Source organism: Emys orbicularis, chromosome 12 (genome assembly GCF_028017835.1).
Source record: "Emys orbicularis isolate rEmyOrb1 chromosome 12, rEmyOrb1.hap1, whole genome shotgun sequence".
NCBI lineage: Eukaryota > Metazoa > Chordata > Testudines > Emydidae > Emys > Emys orbicularis.
In genome coordinates, this window is record NC_088694.1 from 48,433,165 (window position 1) to 48,453,715 (window position 20,551).

Here is a 20,551-nt window from a genome sequence, read left to right on the forward strand (position 1 = left end):
GATAGATAGATAGATAGATAGATAGATAGATAGATAGATAGATAGATAGATAGATAGATAGATTCTGATCTTATTTATACAGCTGTAAATGTACAGTTAATCCATTGTCTTGACTCTGCCCCTTTCTGCATAAGCAGATTTCAAATCATGTTCTCAAGGAGACAATAATGCTTTCATTTGATTATATTTAAAAAGAAACACAGAAAGAAATCACAATCAAAGACGAAAGATGGACAGTTCATTTTTGGTGAATAACCTCCCCGCCATGAGTTTCCTCAGGGCAGCTTTGATCTCCTTGTTCCTCATGCTGTAGATGATCGGATTCATCATTGGAGGCACCACAGAATAGAGAACAGCCACCATGAGATCCAGCACTGATGTTGAGCTGGAGGTGGGTTTCAGGTAGGCAAAGCCTACAGTGGAAAAGAACAAGGAGACCACAGTGAGGTGAGGGAGGCAGGTGGATAGAGCTTTATGCCGGCCCTGCTCAGAGGGGATTCTCAGCACTGTGGTGAAGATCTGAACATACGACACAACTATAAAAACAAAGCAGCCTAAGCCTAAGCACACACTGAAGGCAATAGCCCCAGCTTCACTGCGGTACGAGTCAGAGCAGGCGAGCTTGAGGAGCTGGGGGATTTCACAGAAAAACTGATCCACCATGTTGCCTCCACAGAAGGACATTGCAAACGTGTTCCCGGTGTGCAGTGCAGTGTAGACAAAAATAGATATCCAGGCACTGGCTGCCATCTGGATGCAAGCTCTCCTGTTCATCACTCTCTCATAGTGGAGTGGTTGGCAGATGGCGACGTATCGGTCATATGCCATGACGGTGAGTAAGGCAATATCTGTTGAAGAAAAGAGCATAAAGAAAAAGACTTGTGCGACACATCCAGAATAGGAAATTGACTTGGTGTTCATGAGGGAGTTGGCCATGGATTTGGGGACTGGGACTGAAATGGAGCCAATGTCTAGAATGGACAAATTCATCAGGAAGAAGTACATGGGGGTGTGAAGATGGTGGTCAAAAGCAACAGCTGTGATGATGAGAAGATTCCCCACCAGGGCTGCCAGATAAATCACCAGAAACACCACAAAGTGCAAAATCTGCAGCTCCCGAACGTCAGAGAATCCCAGGAGAAGGAACTCGGTCACGGTGGTTCGGTTGGACATTTCCCTCTCCATACATTGTGTCCTGCCTGTGGATGGAAGGAAAAGGGCAATGGGCAAGATTAGACTGACAGAGAAAACGATCTAATTCTCTCTCCTTAATATCCCATGATGGGAATGTCAATGGTGCACAGTTCTTGTCACTTCCACTGACTTCGAGTTGAGAGTGCTCCTTACCCCTGAGAGTCAGAGCACTAGTGAGATGCATTATCACATCAGTGAATACTGGATTATCACCTTTAAAGCTAAGGGAGGTGGGTCAGTTTACACCATCTGAGGATCTGGCCAATGCAGTATTAAGGCTGGAATAAAGTATAACACAAATAAAACATTTCTAGCCAATATGGTACCCTACTATGAGAAACAGAAGGCTCTACATTTGGGCGTGAAATGTAAATACTAACATAGCTAATACTGATAGCAATGCTGAAATAGTGATTCCCACTTTCCAGAAAAATTCAACATTGATTCACCCAGCCTCCTATGTGGCAGTTTGTCTGTAACGATTCTACCCCAACACCACGTAAATGGCCAGCTACCTATTTACACATTGATTTGTGGCAAGAGAAGTGTAAAAGTATAATTAGGCAGGCCAGAAAAGAATGTGAAAAGCAACTAACAAAAGACACAAAAACTAAGCAATTTTGCTTAAGCATTTCAGAAGCAGGAAGTTTGCCAAACAATGAGTGGGGTCGCTGGATGGTCAAGGAGCAAAAGGAGCTCTCAAGGAAGACAAGGCCGTTGCATCAGTCTTTGCTGCAGAGGATGTGAGGGAGATTCCCACACAAGAGCCATTCTTTTTAGGTGACAAATCTGAGAACTGTCCCAGATTGCGGTCTCAGTAGAGGAGGTTTTGGAACAAATTGATAAATTAAACAGTAATAAATCTCCTGGTGCAGATTGTAGTCACCCAAGAGTTCTGAAGGAACTCAAATATGAAATTGCAAAAACTACTAAATGTGGTAAATAAACCAACACTTAAATCAGCCTCTTGTAACGTGATCCAGTTAATATAGGGCACTTGGACTTTCAGGAAGCTTTCGACGAAGTCCCACACTTACAGCTCTTAAACAAAGTAAGTAGTCATGGGATAAGAAGGAAGGTCCTCTCATAGATTAGTAACTTGCTAAAAGATCAGGAACAAAGGGTAGGAATAAATATTCAGTTTTCATAACAGAGAGAGGTAAATACCTGGGCTCACCAAGAATCTGCACTGAGATCTGTGCTGTTCAACAAATTCATAAATGGAGAGAACAATGAGGTGGCAAGATTTGCAGACAATACAAAATTACTCAGGATTGTTAAGTCCAAAGCTGACAGAGAAGAGTCAAAAAGAGATCTCACAAAACTGGGTGAATGGGCAACCAAATGGCAGATGGAATTCAATATTGATAAATGCATAGTAATGCAGATTGGAAAACATAATCCTAACTATATATACAAAATGATGGTGTCTAATTTAGCTATTACTACTCAAGAAAGATGTTGGAGTCATTGTGGTTCGTTGTCTGCTCGACAACATCCGCTCGATGTTCAGTAGCAGTGAAAAAAGCGAACAAGATGTTAGGAACCATTAGGAAAGGGATGGATAATAAAGCTGAAAATATAATGCCAGCATATAAATCCATGGTACACTCATACCTTGAATACTGTGTGCAGTTGTGGTTGCCTCATCTAAAAAAAAAGATATATTCGAATTCGAAAAGATATAGAGAAGAACAAAAATGCTTAGGGGCATGGAACACCTTCCATATGAGGAGATATAAAGAGACTAGAGCTTAGAAAAGAGATGACTAAGGGGGAATATGATAAATGTGTATAAAATCATGCATATTCTGGAAAGAGTGAGTAGGAAAGTGGTGTTTACCCCTTCACAGAACAGAAGGACCAGGAATCACCAAATGAAATTAATAGGCAATAGGCTTAAAACAAACAAAAGGAAGAATTTCTTCAAGCAATGCACAGTCAACTTGTTGAACTCATTGCCAGGGGATTTTGTGAGGGCTGAAAGTATAACTGGGTTAAAAAAAGAATTAGACAAGTCCATGAAGGATAGGTCAATCAATGGCTAATAGCCAAGATGGTCAGGATGCAACCCCATGCTTTGGGTGTCCCTAAACCTCTGTTTGCCAGAAGCTGGGAATGGGCGACAGGGGATGGACCATTTGATAATTGCCCTGTTCTGTTCATTCCCTCTGAAGCTTCAGGCACCAGCCACTGTCACAGACAGGATACTGGGCTAGATGGATCATTGGTCTGAGCCACTGTGGCTGTTCTTATGCGCTTATTATTTAAGGCGCCAAATCCCACTGCATTTCCATCTCTGGGTGATGATGGACTAGTAGCATCCCTCCATTACTGTGCTGTATTCTTTCCCTCTGCGACTTTATTTCTGTACAGGCAGGAGACTTGGGATCTGTTCTTGTTTCTGCCACTGACCTTCTGTGTGACCTTGGGCCAGTCACTTCCCCTCCCTGTACCACTAATTCCCCACACCCCTTTCTCTGGCTTGTCTTGTAGGCCTGGGAGCTGTGGGGTGGATGGCCAGTGTCTTACTATGCGTATGTTCTGAGCACGTCTCGGCAGCATTGCCGCTTAGCTGGCTGCAGTGTGGGACAGAGAATACAGTGGTGATGTCTTAGGGCATTATCAAGATGGAAAGGTTTTGGCTGGGAGCTTTGACTCTGTGTTTTCGCTTCAAGGTGTTAGTATGTTTAAAATATATTCTGGCTGTTAACTTCGCTTCTCACTCAGATTAACCAACCTGCAACTACCCCTTTGTAACTGAAATAATAGAGGATGAAACAGAGGGAATTGGGGATGAAATTTTAATATGAATTGAAACTATTAATTTTCCGCATCCTAGCACATATCTAAGTTTCCAATTAAGGACAATCAGACTTTTTTTGGCTTTAATTATCTCAAAGGAAAATTGGGTTTTCAATTGAACACATGTTCATGGAAAATCTCTGCTATCCTCCATATGTATTTTGTTTTTCAAGGATAGCAGAGGCTAAAACTCTTCAGTTTTCAACAGCTCTTACCTAAAATTGCCTTGTTCTCACTTCCCAGAATGACAAAAAATGTTTGGGTTTTCCCAATTTCGATGAAAAGTCTATTTTTGCTGCTAGAAAAATTTACAAATAAATCAGTCTGGCTGGTGCCAGATTAAATTGATAGTAAAAGTCTTTAAGAGTTCCGACTGTCATGCGAATTTGTGTTCTTAAATCTGCCCTGTGTATTAATACACCAACATATTCAGTTGAAAAAGCAGACTTACGATGCAGATTTTTGTGGAATTTCTCACAGCTAGCGAAGCATTTGATCCTCCAGGGTTGTGATTATTTTGCCATTATTGATCTGTCTGTCTCCGATGCCCCCATCACTGTATTAGCCCACAGCCCTTTCCATGTCCTCCACTGGAGTTGCTGGGTCTCGCTGCGGTTCCCAGCGGACAGGGATCCACTCCACAGATGGATGCTCCCTGCTCCCCTCCTGGCCGAGAGGAGATGGACTAAATAGGATGAGGGACTGAAAACCCCTCCTATCTCTAGAGCTGACCCCAGCTTGTGCAGGCTCCAGAGATGGTCACAGCGCAGGATGTCCCTGCTCTGGGGCTAAATGTCTGAATATGGTCTCCAGGGCTGTGAACCCAGCTCTGCTCTCACCTCTGGAGCAAACCACCCTGACAACGGGCCCTAGCTGAGCCCAATCCCCGAGAGGGGAACAGCACCTGCCCTGGATCTCACACAGTGGTAGCATCCCTGGGAGGACCCTTGGCGAAAAACAAGGCAGGGCTGAGGCACAAAGGGTGCCCTGAGGGGTTGGCAGAATAAAAAATATATTTACTGTAGCATCATGTGACCTGGAATAGCTCAGAGCCCAGCGGCACCAGAAACTCAGCTGTCCTGGAATAGCCTGTTCCTTCATTAACGCCACATCATTACCACTGCCGGAGCAGAGATGTTGTTCCCTTGCATTGCATTAACAGCTCTTGGGATGCAGCCATCAGAGGAACCCACAGCTCAGCCTGACCTGGCTGCTTGAATTAGGTTATTAAGAGGAACCCAGAAGCACATACTAAAAACTAAGGACCAGATCCTCAGCTGGTCTGTATTGACAAAGTTCCACTGTCTTCGTAGTAGCTACGGCTATTTTCACCAACTGGGGATCTGGCCCTTTGATTCTGATGGAGCAACGGCTGATGTACACCAGCTGGGAAACTGGCCCATTACATCGTTTTAAATCCATATTCTTTGCCTGTGAGTTTAAACCAAAGATGAGTCACAAGTACAGAACCCGTTTGTGCATTCTTAGTTCTTTGTCCCATGAGATTAATTACAAGAATTAACTTTTAAAAGTTATGCTGTGATTCATTCCCACCAGGGCAGAACTTTGGAGGAATTCAGTGTTGCTAAGATTTTCTCGATCTGATCTTCAGTTTGTATTGGGATGAATGATCCAACTTCTCTTTCCTGCTTTCTCAGCAATTGTATATTTTTCTTACCTCAAACAACCCTGAAGGCGCATTAGGCTGCAGGCGCAATGCTGCGTGACATTTTAAGATGTTCCGTTCATACTGGTTGCAGGTATGGCAGAGAGGCTCAACAAACCTAAACGCCCAGCTCCCCAGATGGTGTAAATTGGCATACTGCTGTGGAGCTGGGCCCATTTACATGAGCTGAATATCTGAACTGTGAAACTTAGTGTGATGTTTATTCCTCCATCTGAGTTCTCATTGTTTAACACCCAAATCCTGTTTTAATATTCCAAGATGATGGTTAATAGGCAGAAATCTGCGAGCTGTGTACCCAGCTGGTAAATGAACTGATTAATATGGGGGCGCAGCAGCGCCAGTATAGTCAACGTTGCTTCTGACACAGTTTAAAAGTTGACCTTTCGAAGAACACTAATATTGACATGCTTAGGCAAATTCCGTTGAAATTTGATGGTCTTTAGCTGGGTTCAAGGTAGGGTTAGTGACCCAAATTGAGGGTCATTTGAGCTAAGAGTTGCAAAGATAAAACTCCTGGGGAAAAAAGCAATTTCTCCCAAAAGTCATTTGATTGAGGGGGTTGCAGAGAGAAAAAGTTTCTAGGGCTGTTTTTGTGCACAGTACTGGAGCTCAGACCGTTACTGTGATACGGGTCAAAAAGGTCTCAATCTGCCCAGTTTATTCCCTCAGGCTTCAGATCCCTCACTGTATTTAAGGAAAGGTTCACTGTGAACAGTCCGTATGCACCAGCACAGAGAACGGGCCCTGGCTTTCCATTCCAGCCATGTTATGTGCTTTAAAGCTTAACTCTTGTAAGAGCTCTAAAATCCAAAGGGTCACTCGGATTGTTTTCAAGTTTGATGTGTCTCATGGTGGGATAGGGCAGCGTTAGTGATCCAAATCTGGGGTCATTGCACCACGGGGTTCCTGAGTTGTAGCTCTCTACCCCACTTCCCTTTTGCTGCCTTGTGCCATGAAACGGAGAGGTCCCAATGAGTGGTTGAATCACAGAGATCTCTGAGAATGACGTCTGTGAATTCACCCTTCAGTCAATGGAACTAGGGAGCAGTTAATCACAAGAACCCCCACAAACGGAGTCCTGGAACTCATGGCAGGATGACAGCTGGCTCTTCAGTCCTTGCCCTTAGCGATTCCCTGCAAAGGGCCTGTATACCACAAGCTGCTATGGACTGTAGCTGGGCTGCTGGGCAGAGTTCTCATATTTGTTACCTGCAGAGAACTCCGTGAGACCTGCCTATTCCCCTTCCTTTCACACCTGCCCTCCATAACTCCTGATCATCCCGTCCTCTTGAGCTCTGCCCTCAGTAACCTCTCTGCATCCGCAGCCCCTTTTCTCTCTGCCCCCAGGCACCCCAGCTGAATACCAGTGCTTTTTAAAGTATTCCTACCAGAAATAGCACGTAGCTGTTCTCTCAGTGCAGTGTCGGTCAGGACGTCTTACAGGAGTTCAGACAGTTTTAACTCATTTTGGGGACCAGAAAATCCAAGTCTGATACACATTTACTGTAGCTCTGTTCGCAAAGAAGTGCCCATTTTTACCTAAATATTTTTCAGTGCACAACAGCCTCTTCGGTAATTAAACTTTGGAGACATAGAAACTGATGAGAAAGAAAACAAGGAATCACAATATTTTTTGAAAATTTACAAAAATATATTTTTATTTTGAAATATTTGTAAATAACGGTGTTTTCTCTCTTATGGTATTTTTTTCCTTTTTACAGAAATTTCACTTTCTTTCTTTCTTTCTTAGAAATAAGGACTAAATGTGGAAAAATCAAAATTTGCATATTTTGAATGAAAACAATAATTTAAAAAAATTCCATCAAAAAGGTTTCCCATTCTACTCCCATTCTATGTCAGGAGTAGCAGGAGAAGGAAGCAAAGGTAACTTAAGTTTAACTTGTGAAGTTAGAGAGAGAAATGTAATGTAGACAAAACTAAAACCAATTCTTTTTGAAAGTAAGTTGTGAATATTATTAAAAATTTCTGATGAGACTTGACATGATAAATGCAGAGAAGTGGTATGTATATCTATATATGGGATAAAAGAATTAGCCATAAGATAAAAAAATGATCTTATTCTCTATTGGAATATTTGATAGTAATTTCTTCATCACAATCAGTTCATTAGTTATGACACATAATGTATTCAACAGATTCTTTTTTTTAGAAGATATTGATTTTCATGGATTTCTCATTAGGCGAAATCATTCTTAGAATAATTTCAACCAGCAGTTCTCAGTGTCAAAGCCCCAGCTGGTGGAAGTCATGGAGTGAGATGCACCCATTGCCTCCAGCTGGGGATCTGGCCCATTTACCCAGATGGAGCTATGTCTTATTTCCACTGACTGCTTTTTTTCTTTATACCCAGGTTCTGGCCCTCAGTCTATTATTCATTTGTGAGCTGAGATTCTCATGAGCGTGAAGGATTTGAACTCATTTGACCACACACACATTTCATATGCCACATACATCTGCTCTCTGATATGTCACTGAGGTCAGGTTTTTATCACAAATGGACATTGAAAGATAAATTATGTCTCTGTCTCCCTCCCTGAGCACAGCATTCTGCTCATCAGCCTCCTGATGGCCTTCTTCATCTCAGCATTTCACAGCGTGTAGATCATCAGGTTCAGCATCGTGGTGATTATAGTGTAAATGACTGAGACCACCTTATTCAGGGTGAACTTCTTGAAGGGCCGAGCATAGATGAAGATGCTGGGAATGAATTGTAAACACACCATGGTAATAAGGGCTCCAAAGGTGGACAGAACCTTGAGCTTCCCGTCCATGACGTGTGTCCTGATCTGGACAAAGATGACAGTGTAGGAAATCAGCAGAATGATGAATATTATTATTATCCCTACTCCACCACTGAAGACAAGCTGCAGCTCAGCCACATGGGTGTCAGTGCAGACCAGTTTGATGACCTGTGGGACATCACAGTAGAAATTGTCCAGGACGTTCGGCCCACAGAACGGTAACTGGAGGAACAGTCCAATCTGAACAGCAGAGCGAGCCAATCTACCCAGCCACGCCAGTGCCACTATCCCCACGCACACATGCTGGTTCATGATAGTCAAGTACTGCAGTGGTTTATAGATGGCCACATACCGATCGATTGCCAACCCCACAAGGCAAAACCCCATAGTGCCAGCAATGAAGTGAAAGAAAAACATCTGGAGGATGCACTCATTGAATGAGATGATGTTTTGCTGTGAGAGGAGACGTGAGAGTATTGACTGATGAGTCGCTGAGGTCTAGGAAAGCCAAGTTGGCCAGCAGGAAGTACATGGGGGTGTGGAGCCAATGGTCACTGATCACAGTGGTGATGATGATGAAGTTTCCCAGCCAGGTGTTCATGTAGATTATGAAGAAAGCCACATAAAGGAATTGCTGCAGCTCAGGACTCTGGGTGAGGCCCAAGAGGACAAATTCTGTCACTGGGTTGCTGAGATTCTTCTTCTCCATTTATTAACCTCTAAATAGTCCTGAAGAGGAAACGCTGATGATAATAGTTATGATGTAATCTTAGTACATTACGGATATGAAAGGAATACTAACTCCATGTTAACTGATACATGTGCTTGGAAATTTTCTTTGTTTACCAAATTCCAGACTGTGTCCTCAGCCCCAGACAGTGGTGAGTGCCCTGCTGCAGCAAAATGTCTGCCCTCCCCCAGTGGTTATCCCCAGTTTCGGGTGTTTGGGGACATTTTGAGTATGTAGGTTGCTACTGTTCATGCCCAGTTAACAACTGTCTCCATTTGTCTTCCTGAAGCCCTGGTGGTGCACACCTCGTGTGGGCCACAGATTCCTCATGTGGCCTAGAGGTTCAGGGTTGGGAAGAATGTGGATTTTCTGGGAGTCCAAGGGTTCTAACAGTCCAGGTTTCTCATTTGGGGGGGGGGGGTCTGTCACATTCTGGGGTGCAATCCAGACCAGTGAGGGTCTGAGTCACCGCCTGCTCCATAACCCTGTGTGCCTCACAATGCTTTGCTGGTGTAGCTCCCAACCTGGGACACTCACAACCAGCCTAGCAGCATGCGAGCTACACCCTGAGTGTCTGTGTAGAGATGCAGCACTTGTCCCATATCTCTGACCCCAGCAGCCTGTCAGCAACACACCAACCACACTGCGGCTTCCATCAGCCTTGGTTGCTACTTGCAGATTGACCCCAGCACACACCCAGTCTCATATTTTCCCAGAAACTTGTGTTCTGCACTGTGCTGCCCTCTGCTGGACAGTTCAGCTATTAAAGGTTCATTGCTCCTGTACAGAGTCAATATTCAATGCTTTACCAGTTAAACTGGAGTTACCAAACAGTTCAGTTGAAACACAGCATTGGATTGGTTAGATTTCAAATAAAAACAATTTATTAACAAAAAAAGACAATATTTATAGTGAATTCAAATATAAGAGACCAAGTTAGAAATGGTTACCAGCAAACAAGCTTAGGTGGAGTGAGATCCCTTTCATAAAGTATTTGGTAACAAACTTCCTTAAGCATTGGACAAATAGATGTGTTTTTAGCCTTTCTCCAGAACGTTTTGCATTGTTCCAATTGATATCTGCTTTTAGATTTTTTTCTCGTGTTCCATAAATATTCTCATGTCTTCGAGGTACATAAGAACATAAGAACGGCCCTACTGGGTCAGATCAAAGATCCATCTAGCCCAGTGTCCTGTCTTCTGACAGTGGGCAGTGCCAGGTGCCCCAGAGGGAATGAACAAAACAGGTAATCATCAAGTGATCCATCCCCTGTCAGTCATCCCCAGCTTCTGGCAAACAGAGGCTAGGGACACCATTCCTACCCATCCTGTCTAATAGCCATTGATGGACCTATCCTCCATGAGTTTATCTAGTTCATTTTTGAACCCCGTTATGGGCTTGGCCTTCACAAAATCCTCTGGCAAGGAGTTCCACAGGTTGACTGTGTGTTGTGTGAAGAAATACTTCCCTTTTTTTGTTTTAAACCCGCTGCCTATTAATTTCATTTGGTGACCCTAGTTCTTGTGTTATGAGAAGTAGTAAACAACACTTACTTATCTACTTTCTCTACACCAGTCATGATTTATTGACCTCAATCATATCTCCCCTTAGCCGTCTCTTTTCCAAGCTGGAATGTTCCAGTCTTATTAATCTCTCCTCATATGGAAGCTGTTCCATTCCCCTAATCATTTTTTTTGCCCTTTTCTGAACTTTTTCCAGTTCCAATATATCTTCTTTGAGATGGGGCGACCACATCTGCACACAGTATTCAAGATGAGGGCATACCATGGATTTATATAGAGGCAACTTGATATTTTCTGTCCTATTATCTATCCCTTTCTTAATTAGTCCCAGCATTCTGTTCGCTTTTTTGACTGGCACTGCACATTGAGTGGATGTTTTCAAAGAACTATCCAGAATGACTCCAAGATCTCTTGAGTGGTAACAGCCAATTTAGACCTCATCATTTTATCTATATAGTTGGGATTATGCTTTCCAATGTGCATTACTTTGCATTTATCAACATTAAATTTCATCTGCCATTTTGTTGCCAAGTCACCCAGTTTTGAGGGATCCTTTTGTAGCTCTTCGCAGTCTGCCTGGGTCTTAACTGTCTTTAGTAATTTTGTATCATCTGCAAATTTTGCCACCTCACTGTTTACCCCTTTTTCCAGAACATTTATGAATATGTTGAATAGGACTGGTCCCAGAAGAGACCTCTGGGGGACACCACTATTTACCTCTCTCCATTCTGAAAACTGACCATTTATACCTACCCTTTGTTTCCTATATTTTAACCAGTTACTAATCCATGAGAGCACCTTCCCTCTTATCCTGTGGCAGATACTTTGTGTAAGAGCCTTTGGTGGGGGACCTTGTCAAAGGCCTTTTGAAAATCTAAGTACACTATATCCACTGGGTCCCCTTTGTCCACATGCTTGTTGACCCCCCTCAAAGAATTCTAGTAGATTGGTGAAACAATTCATAGTACTAGGAAGTGGCACGTTTCATAGCTTGTGTAGGATGAGCTCATTGCAGACACAGGGGGCTTCTTGCATTCTCCCTTCCCCCCCCCCACAAACTTCCTCTGTGAGACCCTCCCATCCCCCTCTATTTTAGGCACTCCCTGTTGCTCTCAATTCTCCTCCACCAGGTGTTCTACGTGCCACCCATGGCCCCTATTCCCAGAATCCACCTTTCTCTCCCCGATTCCCACCATATGCACACCCCTATTCCCATCTTTCCCCCACATTGCTCCCCCCTAGTTATTTGTCTCCTCTTCTCTGGGCAGTAAGTCAGTCAGGGGGTCAAACTGTTATCCTGTGTTGGGAGGCTGGGCAGAGATGGGATGCAGTATTGTTATAATGGAAGGTCCAAAATTTTGGAATCGACCAAATGCCGTATTCAAGAGTGATCACATTACAGAGAGACAGACAGAAAAATGCTGATGAGTTTAGTGGAAGGTCATCATGAGCTCAGACAACCCCTGGGAAAACAGATTAGCTGAGGTGTCCTTTCCCTTAGTTAATGGGTCAATCATTTTTAACATTCTACTAAAACTCTGACTCCCCACACTGGATTATAAACTTTTTAGTTGTTTTTTCCCCAGACCCTGACATAAAATGTGTTTTTTTGTTTGCAGTGTTGTTGCAGCTGCGTTGGTCCCAGGATATGAGAAACATGAGGTAGGTGAGCTTGAAAATGTGTTCCTACCACAATTTATTTCTCTATGAAAAACACCATTTTTATTATAGTTGAAAATCATGAAAAATATTCTCAGAAATGCTCTTGGGTTTTTTTCAAAGGAAAGCAAAAAAACTGGGAAAAAACACAGTTTTTGTCTTTCCTCCACCATAAACAGTTTCTCTACCTTCACTTATTTTTAGTAGGAAAATAGACACAAAACTACTACTACTAATAAAAACAACCACAAAAGACTGAAATATGAAAATCTGAACATTTTCACTAAATGTTCATGAAAATTTTAAAAAATTGGAAAATCAGTTCTTTTAAAGTTTTTAAAACATTTCAAAAATCAGTATAGCCTGTGTTTTCATTCCTGAGAAACGCTATATTTGTAAGAATTGATAGTTCTGTTGTGCAGCTCTGCAAAGTAATTCAGTCAAAATGGCCTCTTCTTACTCAATTCAGAGCTCTACTAAGCATGTGTAGTTGAGTCATGTTTTCTGCAAAAAACATAAAAGAATAAATTGTAAATGCTGTTACTCCTGCCAGCCCTGCTCAGTGACACAGATCTGGGAAAGTGGCTGGTGGCTGTTCCTGGCTGGAATATTTCAGAGCAGGTTGGGTTTGGGTGGCTAAAATAAACACATAACTGGACTGAACCACTCCAGCAATTTATTAATGATTCCCCTTGTGCAGACTCCTGGAGCACTGGGGAAATTCTCAAAGACTGGAAGAAAGCTAATGATGTGCCAATTTCCATAAAGGGTCACTGGGATGACCTGGGAAATTGTAGGCCTATTAACCTGTGATGAATGAAGGGTGGGGACGGGGTGTAGCTCCCTTTTATGGACACCCAAACCAGCCAGTAGCTATAAAATCCCTCTTAGTGACTGTTCTCTAATTGCTCTACCTGTAAAGGGTTAAAAAGTCTCACTGCTATGCATAGGTAAAAAGAAGTGAGTGGGCACCTGGCCAAAAGAGCCAATGGGAAGACTAGAACTTTTTAAAATTGAAACAAAGACTCCCCTTTTGTCTGTCTGTTGTTGTTCTCCAGGGAGAGGCAGACATGGCAGAGCTATGCTGTAAGAATCTTGGGCCAGGTATGAAAAAATCATCAGTATAATACCTAGAAACTACTCATTTGAAACCCCAGATATGTAAGTAGATCAAGAAATGTCTAGGAAGACGTGATTAGGTTTGTCTATTTTTAATTCTTTATGGCTTGTGTACTCCTCTGCGCTAATCCCCTTTGTTTTTGTTTTGCATGTAACCTTTAAGCTGGACCTCAGGAAAGCTATTTTTGATGCTTAATCCTTGTAGTTGCTCTTTTAAAATCTAGTAATAGCCCGAGTTCCCAGATGTATTTTCTTTCTTAATAAAATTTACCTTTTTTAAGAACAGGATTGGATTTTTGTGTCTTAAGAGGTTTGTGCATATGTTGTTTAATTAGCTGGTGGCAACAGCTAATTTCCTGTTCCCCCCACCCCTTCTTTCTCAGCTCTTCCCCGGAGGGGGGTGAAAGGGATTGATGGTCCCCACAGGAAGGAATTCCCAAGTGCGCCTTCCTGGGCTCTCAAAGGGGTTCTGCACTTGAGTGGTGGCAGCATCTACCCATCCAACGTCAGAGAGAAGCTGTAACCTTGGGAGTTTAATAGCAGCCTGGAGTGGCCAGTATTAATTTTTAGAGTCCTTGCAGGCCCCCACCTTCTGCACTAGCAGTGCCAGAGTGGGGAATCAGCCTTGACATAGCCTGACATCGATCATGGGCAAGACAACTAAGTGGCTGATTCTGGTCTCTATTAATAAAGAATTAAAGGGGGATAATGTTATTAATGCAAATCAAATTTGGGGGAGTGGTATATAATGAAGAGGACAGGTCGCTGATCAGAGCAATCTGGATTGCTTGGTAAACTGGGCATGAGCAAATAATGTGCATTTTAACATAGGCAAAATGTAAATATCTCGGTTGAGGAATAATGGAGGCTGTACTTAAAGGATGGGGGAGTCTATCCTGGGAAGCAGGGTAGGGTATGAAGGGGGTGGGTATGCACAGGGGTCATTGAGGTCAGGGTGTGACGAGGACAGTGCCGCAGAGGGGTCTTTGAGGGAAGGGTGCAAATGGGAGGGGTTGGCACATAATTCCTGCTAGGTAAGTTGTATTCACTCATTGACATTGTCATGACCCAGATGATGAGCCCACTGTTCTACACACTGAGGAACGCCGAGATGAAAAAAGCCTGTTAGAGACAGATGAGCAAAATGCTGTTCTCAGGGGAGAAATGAAATCATAATGACATAATTTATCTTTGAATTATATATTTTGTAATTATTCTACATAAATTTTCCATCAGAGTGTGTATAAATCTCGCACATAATCTCAATTTATTGTGTGGTTTTTTTGAGAGAATGTATTGGGGTCAACCTCTTACCATGAAATTTGTACTCACTATGGTGAAATTCCAAACATGGAAATGACTCATATACATCTCTACCCCGATATAACGCGACCCGATATAACACGAATTCGGATATAATGCAGTAAAGCAGTGCTCCGGGGGAGCGGAGCTGTGTGCTCCGGCGGATCAAAGCAAGTTCGATATAATGCGGTTTCACCTATAACGCGGTAAGTTTTTTTGGCTCCCGAGGACAGCGTTATATTGGGGTAGAGGTGTATTTTACTTGACATGTCATGGGGATCTTGGCCTTCTTTTCCAATGGAGGGATTCCCTATATTTTATTTCTTCATGCCTCTAATATAGGTTCATCTGTTCTTCTCCAAACATGAGCTATCACAGATCCTTGTGTTATCAATGGGTCCTTCACCAACTCAATAACCAACTTCTATTGGTGGCCTAATTTTAGTAGTCTTAAAAATCTATTTATTTTCCTCTAAAATATTGTCTTATTACTGTCTTACTACCTTTGAGAGACAAGGTGACTGAGGTTATATCTTTTCTTGAACCAATTTCTGTTGGTGGAAGAGAAAAGCTTTCCAGCTACACAGAGTTCTTCTTCCGTTCTGTGTAATTTGAAAACTTTTCTCTTTCTCCAACAAGGTTGGTCCAATAAAGGACAATACCTCACCCATCTCGTCTCCCTCATATGCTGGGACCAACACAGCTACAGAAACATTGTAAACTATTTTCTTAGGACATTCCCAGCACAGATGCAAGATGGCTGCTATTCCCGTACATAATTTCCACCCGTTTTGGCTCCCTTTCTTGTACATTTTCCTTAGCTTAAGTGCAGTGAGGTACCATTGATGATGGATTTTTTGTTAATAATTTTCCTTACTGGTTACACAAATGGATGTTTTTTTAGCCACCCTACACATGTTTTCACATTGTTCCAAGTGATATCTGATTCTAGATTCTTTCCCCATATTCCATAAACGATCTCTTGATTTCTAGGGACATCAGAAACAATTCATGATACTAAGGAGTTACACATGCAACAACTTCTGCAAGCTGATCTTATTGCATGCACCAAGGGGTCCTTGCATTCCCCCTGCAAGTTCTGTGTGTACCACCCTCCCACCCCCCTCTATTTCTGGGACTTCCTGCAGCTCCCAATGCTTCTCCATCAGGTGTTCTGTGAACCACCTATGTCCCCTGCCCCGTACCAGGGTCCACCTTTCTCTCCCCCATTCTCACCCCGTGCACACCCCAATTCTCAATGTCCTCCCACATTGCCCTTCCTCCTAGTTATTTGCCCTCTGTCTCTCTGGGTAGTAAGCCATGCGGGGTGTCACAATGTTAAACTCTATTGGGAGGCTGGGCAGAGATGAGATGAAGTGTTGTTATGATGGAAGGCCTGATATTTTGGAATTGACCAGATGCAGTATTCAAGAGTTATCACATTACAGACAGACAGAGCAATGCTGATCAGTTTGGTGGAAAGGCCTTTGTAAGCTTAGGCAACCATAGGGAAATCAGACTCTCTCGGGTGTCCTACCCCTTAATTAATGGTTCCATCACTGTAAATATTCTCCTAAAAACGCTAGCTTCCCATACTGGGTTATAAAACTTTTAGTTGTGTTTTTTTCCCAAAATCCTGACATAAAATGTATTTTTTGTTTCCAGTGTTGTTGCAGGCATATGAGTCCCAAGGTGTGAGAAACATGAGGTAGGTGAGCTTGGAAGCTTATACCTTCCACCAATAATAGCTGAGCCCATAAATACCATTACCTACCTTGTCTCACTCATAAAATGTGTTTAGCTCATCAAAAACGTTGAAGGATTTATATTTCTTTGAAAAACAGCATTTTAATTGTAGTTGAAAATCATGAAAAATATTTTCAGAAATTCTGCAGATTTTTTTTTCAAAGGAAAACAAAGAAACTGGGGGGAAAACATATTTTTTGTCTTTCCTCCATTACCCCAGTGTCTCTACCTTCAGCACTTTTTATTAGGAAAATAGACCAAAATATTATTATTATTATTAACAATAATAATAATAATATTATAGGCTGAAATATTTCAGTTACAATGTTCGTGAACATTTTCAAAAATTGGAAAATCAGTTATTTTTATAAAATTAAATATTATAATGTTTTGGAAATATTTCCAAAATAATTAGAACATGTGTTTTCATTCCTGACCAACTTTATATTTGTAAGACTTGTTAGTTAAGACGTTGTTCAGCTCTGGGAAATGATTCAGTAAAAATGGCCTTTTCTTATGGAACTCACAGATCTACTGACCATGGGTAGACGAGTCATGTTTTCAGCAACAAATATAAATAAATAAATTGGAAATACTGTTCTTCTGCCAGCCCTGCTCAGTGAATACAGGTCTGGGAAAGTGGCTGACGGCTATTCTTGGCTGGAATATAGTCAACATAATTGTGAACTAATTTTTCATCAATGACTCCTTTGCAACATGACTGAAAGCAGCAGTAGTGCACAGGGGTCAGTGAGGGCAGGGTGTGAAAGAGAGGGGGCTGTACAGGGGTCACTTAAAGTTTGGTTTTGCCTGGAGACCATTTGTTGCCGTTGATGATGACAGAGACGTTGAGACAGCTTCACGCTCAGGTCCCAGGCTGAGTTCACAGAAGACGTAGGTAGGGAATTAAAGTTTGATTGGTAAACTGAGGCAGTGTCCAAATGGCCTAGGTAATGTCATTTTTACAAGCACAGTTCAGAAAGTTGTGCGACAGAGCCCAGAAGCTGTCCTCAGTGTGCACAGGGTGGGATGTCAAAGGAGTCAGATGGATCTGAATGTTTTCCCTCAATAGCCACTCATTGTTTTTATTATTGGTGTGTTGGTGCTTTAGTGCCTATGACCGCCAGTCCTGGACCAGGACCCCAGTATGCAAGGTGCTGTACAAACACAGAACAAAAACACCATCTCTGCTCCAAGGAGTTTATCTCCATGCCCTTCTGGAACGAGCCTAGAACCCAGTAGCACGGCCTCCTTTCCTCAACACCTCGATCACATTTCTCTCCCTGTGCCAGGAATAAAACACACTGGGATTCCCTCTGCTTCACAGGCCACTCAAATGCCCATTTCTTTCCCTGCATCCCCAACATCCCCCTTGTGTCCACCCAGCCTGGCAGTGAATTCCAGAGCTGGTTGGGTTTGGGTGGCTAAAATAAACACATAACTGCACTGAAACACTCCAGCGATTTATTCATAATCCCCCCTGTGGCAGACTCCCTTAATCTCCAGAGTCAGCTGTCAAGATCCTTCACAGAAAAGCTGAGGGAGATTTCAGAGAATCTTTCATCGTAGAGCCCACCCTACTTCATGGATCAGATATTATATAAGAGGAAGATTTCCAGGTCTGTCTCATGTTTGGAAGCAGCTCCACTTCCCCTGCCTGTCAGCACAGCAATGATCCGCTCTGAGATGTGACTTCTCCAGGCCTTTTTCGCTTGCTTGGAGGTAGCTGGCCCCGAGACCATGCACACAGCCAGTTGTGTGACGTATGGACTCTTGATTCCTAAACTGTGCCATGTGATAGTAGGGATAGGAATTGTTATTGCTGGATGGGGGAGGCTCAGAGCCCATGATGAGAAGGAAGGAGAGGTCTGGCTGGGGAGATCACACTGAGCACTGCTATTGTTTTCTGTTCAAAAAATTGGCTGGGGATGTCAGAGATGATAAAATGAGTTGGGAGGATAATAGGAGACACATCCCATTCTGAGGCCTTCCTGTGACTAGTTGTGTCCCCCTGGCTCTCCCCTAACAATGGCTCTGTGGAGCTTAGATTTCTAGGGCAGGTTAAAGCTGGAAAACACATCCCAGAAAGAACCCAGGGAAGTGCCCAAATTGGTGGAGAAAACCATGGTGAGATTTCCAGCACAAAGACTTTCAATGGAACTTATACTCCTAAAATCGTATGTGCTTTTGAAAGTCCATATTTATCTGTTGAAGCGATAGAAACCAGATAGTATGCCCCTGGACAGGAGAAAAAAAAAAGATAAAAATCCTGGGAGAAAAGCATCACTGGTGTCAAGTCCACGAGGTCAACCAATTTAAATTCTGCTGGGAAATATGGTAGGCAATTGTGAAGTGAAGGGACTTTTACTGGAATTGGCCCGCCCACAACCTTACAACTTAGAAGTCTATTCTTTTCTGTTCTGTTCTGTTCTATTCTATTCTATTGTGTTCCAGTAGTACAGGTGGGTTTACTCGATTCTATTCTATACTGGTAGAGGTGGGTCTATTCTATTCTATTCTATTCTATTCAAAGCAGAACTAAGAATCTCATCACTGTTGATACTGAACCACCCAGGGAAATTAGGAAATAGAATATTCTAATTGAGATATTTATACCAGGTCCCCCAGTGATACAATAAATTACCATATTCCTGTTGAGGTAGGATTTGGAAATTTGGGGACACTGATTGGCTGCTGAGTCCAAAATGAGACCAAATTTGAATTTGACCTTTCAGTCAGAGGTTATCAAAAGTCATTGGTATTTTCATTTCCTCCTTGTTCTCGACACTACGCCCAACTTGCTTCCTGGACCTGGCACAACCCCTAGAAGTCTTGACTACTTCTCCCCAGCTCCAACCCTTTGATCAGGTTTATCTCTCAGACACATGAAGAGGAATCAGGGCTGAAGCAGAGCGAGTCTGTAGGCAGCCTCATCCGTACAACTGCCCTGCCACAGACTGCCTGATTAGCCACACTACCTGATTGGCTGAAGAGGACAGCAAGCTGGCTCCTAAGCCAGCAGACACAGCAGCTCACTGGCTTTCCCATGCTCATGCCCACCACTGTGCCTGCTCCTGCATTATCTTGGTCATAGAATCATAGACTATCAGGGTTGGAAGGGAACTCAGGAGGTCATCTAGTCCAACCCCCTGGTCCTGTTGCTGCTGCCTTACAACCAGCTTTGCCTCTGTCCTGCCCCTGCCTTGAGCCCCTCCTTGCCTGTTACCCTGCTCGCTCCAGTTCCCGCCCTCGGGTTTGACCCCTGGCTTTGGGTTTGGACTATAGATGCCTGCTCTGACCACTAGGCCTGATGCCTCCTCCATCTGCTAGGATAGACCACACTTGTCCCAGTCAGCTGACCCCAGGAGACTTGGGATTTCCTTTGTTTGGAGGCTACACAAATACCCAGCTCATCCCCTGTTTCCTGAATATCCTGCTTGTGTCAACCCAATGAATCCTGGAGCCCTGGGGAAGTTCTCAAAGACTGAAAAAAAGCAACTGTTGTGCCAATTTTTATGAAGGGTCAATGGGACGACCTAGGAAATTGTAGACCTGTTAGCTGACATTGATCGTGGGCAAGACAATGGAGTGGCTGATACTGAACTTGATTAATAAAGAGTTAAAGGAGGGTAATGTTATCAATGCAAATCAGCATAGGTTTATGCCAAATAGAGCTTGTCAAACTCTCTTGATACCTCTTTTAATGAGATTACAAGTTTGGTTGATAAAGGAATTAATGTTGACCTAATAAACTTAGACTTCCCTCAGGCCTTTAACATGGTAACTAACAACATTTTGATTAAAAAACTAGACCAATAAAAAATTAGTATGGCACATGTTATATGGATGAAAAACTGGCTAAGTTAGAGGTCTAAGCATGTAACTGTTAATTTGGGAATTGTCATTAAGCAGGTGTGTTTCCTTTGGGGCCCCACAAGGTACAATTCTTGGCTCTACCCTATACAATACTTTTATCAAACATAAAATCATCACTAATAAAGTTTGCAAATGACCCAAAATTTGG

At 42.8% G+C, this 20,551-nt stretch overlaps 1 protein-coding gene and 1 pseudogene across 1 annotated transcript; both read right to left on the reverse strand.

Moving 5' to 3' along the window:
• Positions 1-216: 216 nt before the first annotated feature.
• LOC135886624 (olfactory receptor 14A16-like) lies at positions 217-1,173 on the reverse strand. Its single transcript, XM_065414394.1, has one exon. The coding sequence runs from the start codon at positions 1,171-1,173 to the stop codon at positions 217-219; it is 957 nt and encodes a 318-aa protein (XP_065270466.1).
• A 7,047-nt stretch (positions 1,174-8,220) lies between these two features.
• On the reverse strand, positions 8,221-9,157 carry LOC135887181 (olfactory receptor 4D9-like; annotated as a pseudogene).
• Between the last annotated feature and the right edge of the window lie 11,394 nt (positions 9,158-20,551).

Bases quoted from the DNA above. Each gene is read 5' to 3' on its own strand.
- LOC135886624 (XM_065414394.1), bottom strand. From the start codon at position 1,173: ATGTCCAACCGAACCACCGTGACCGAGTTCCTTCTCCTGGGATTCTCT.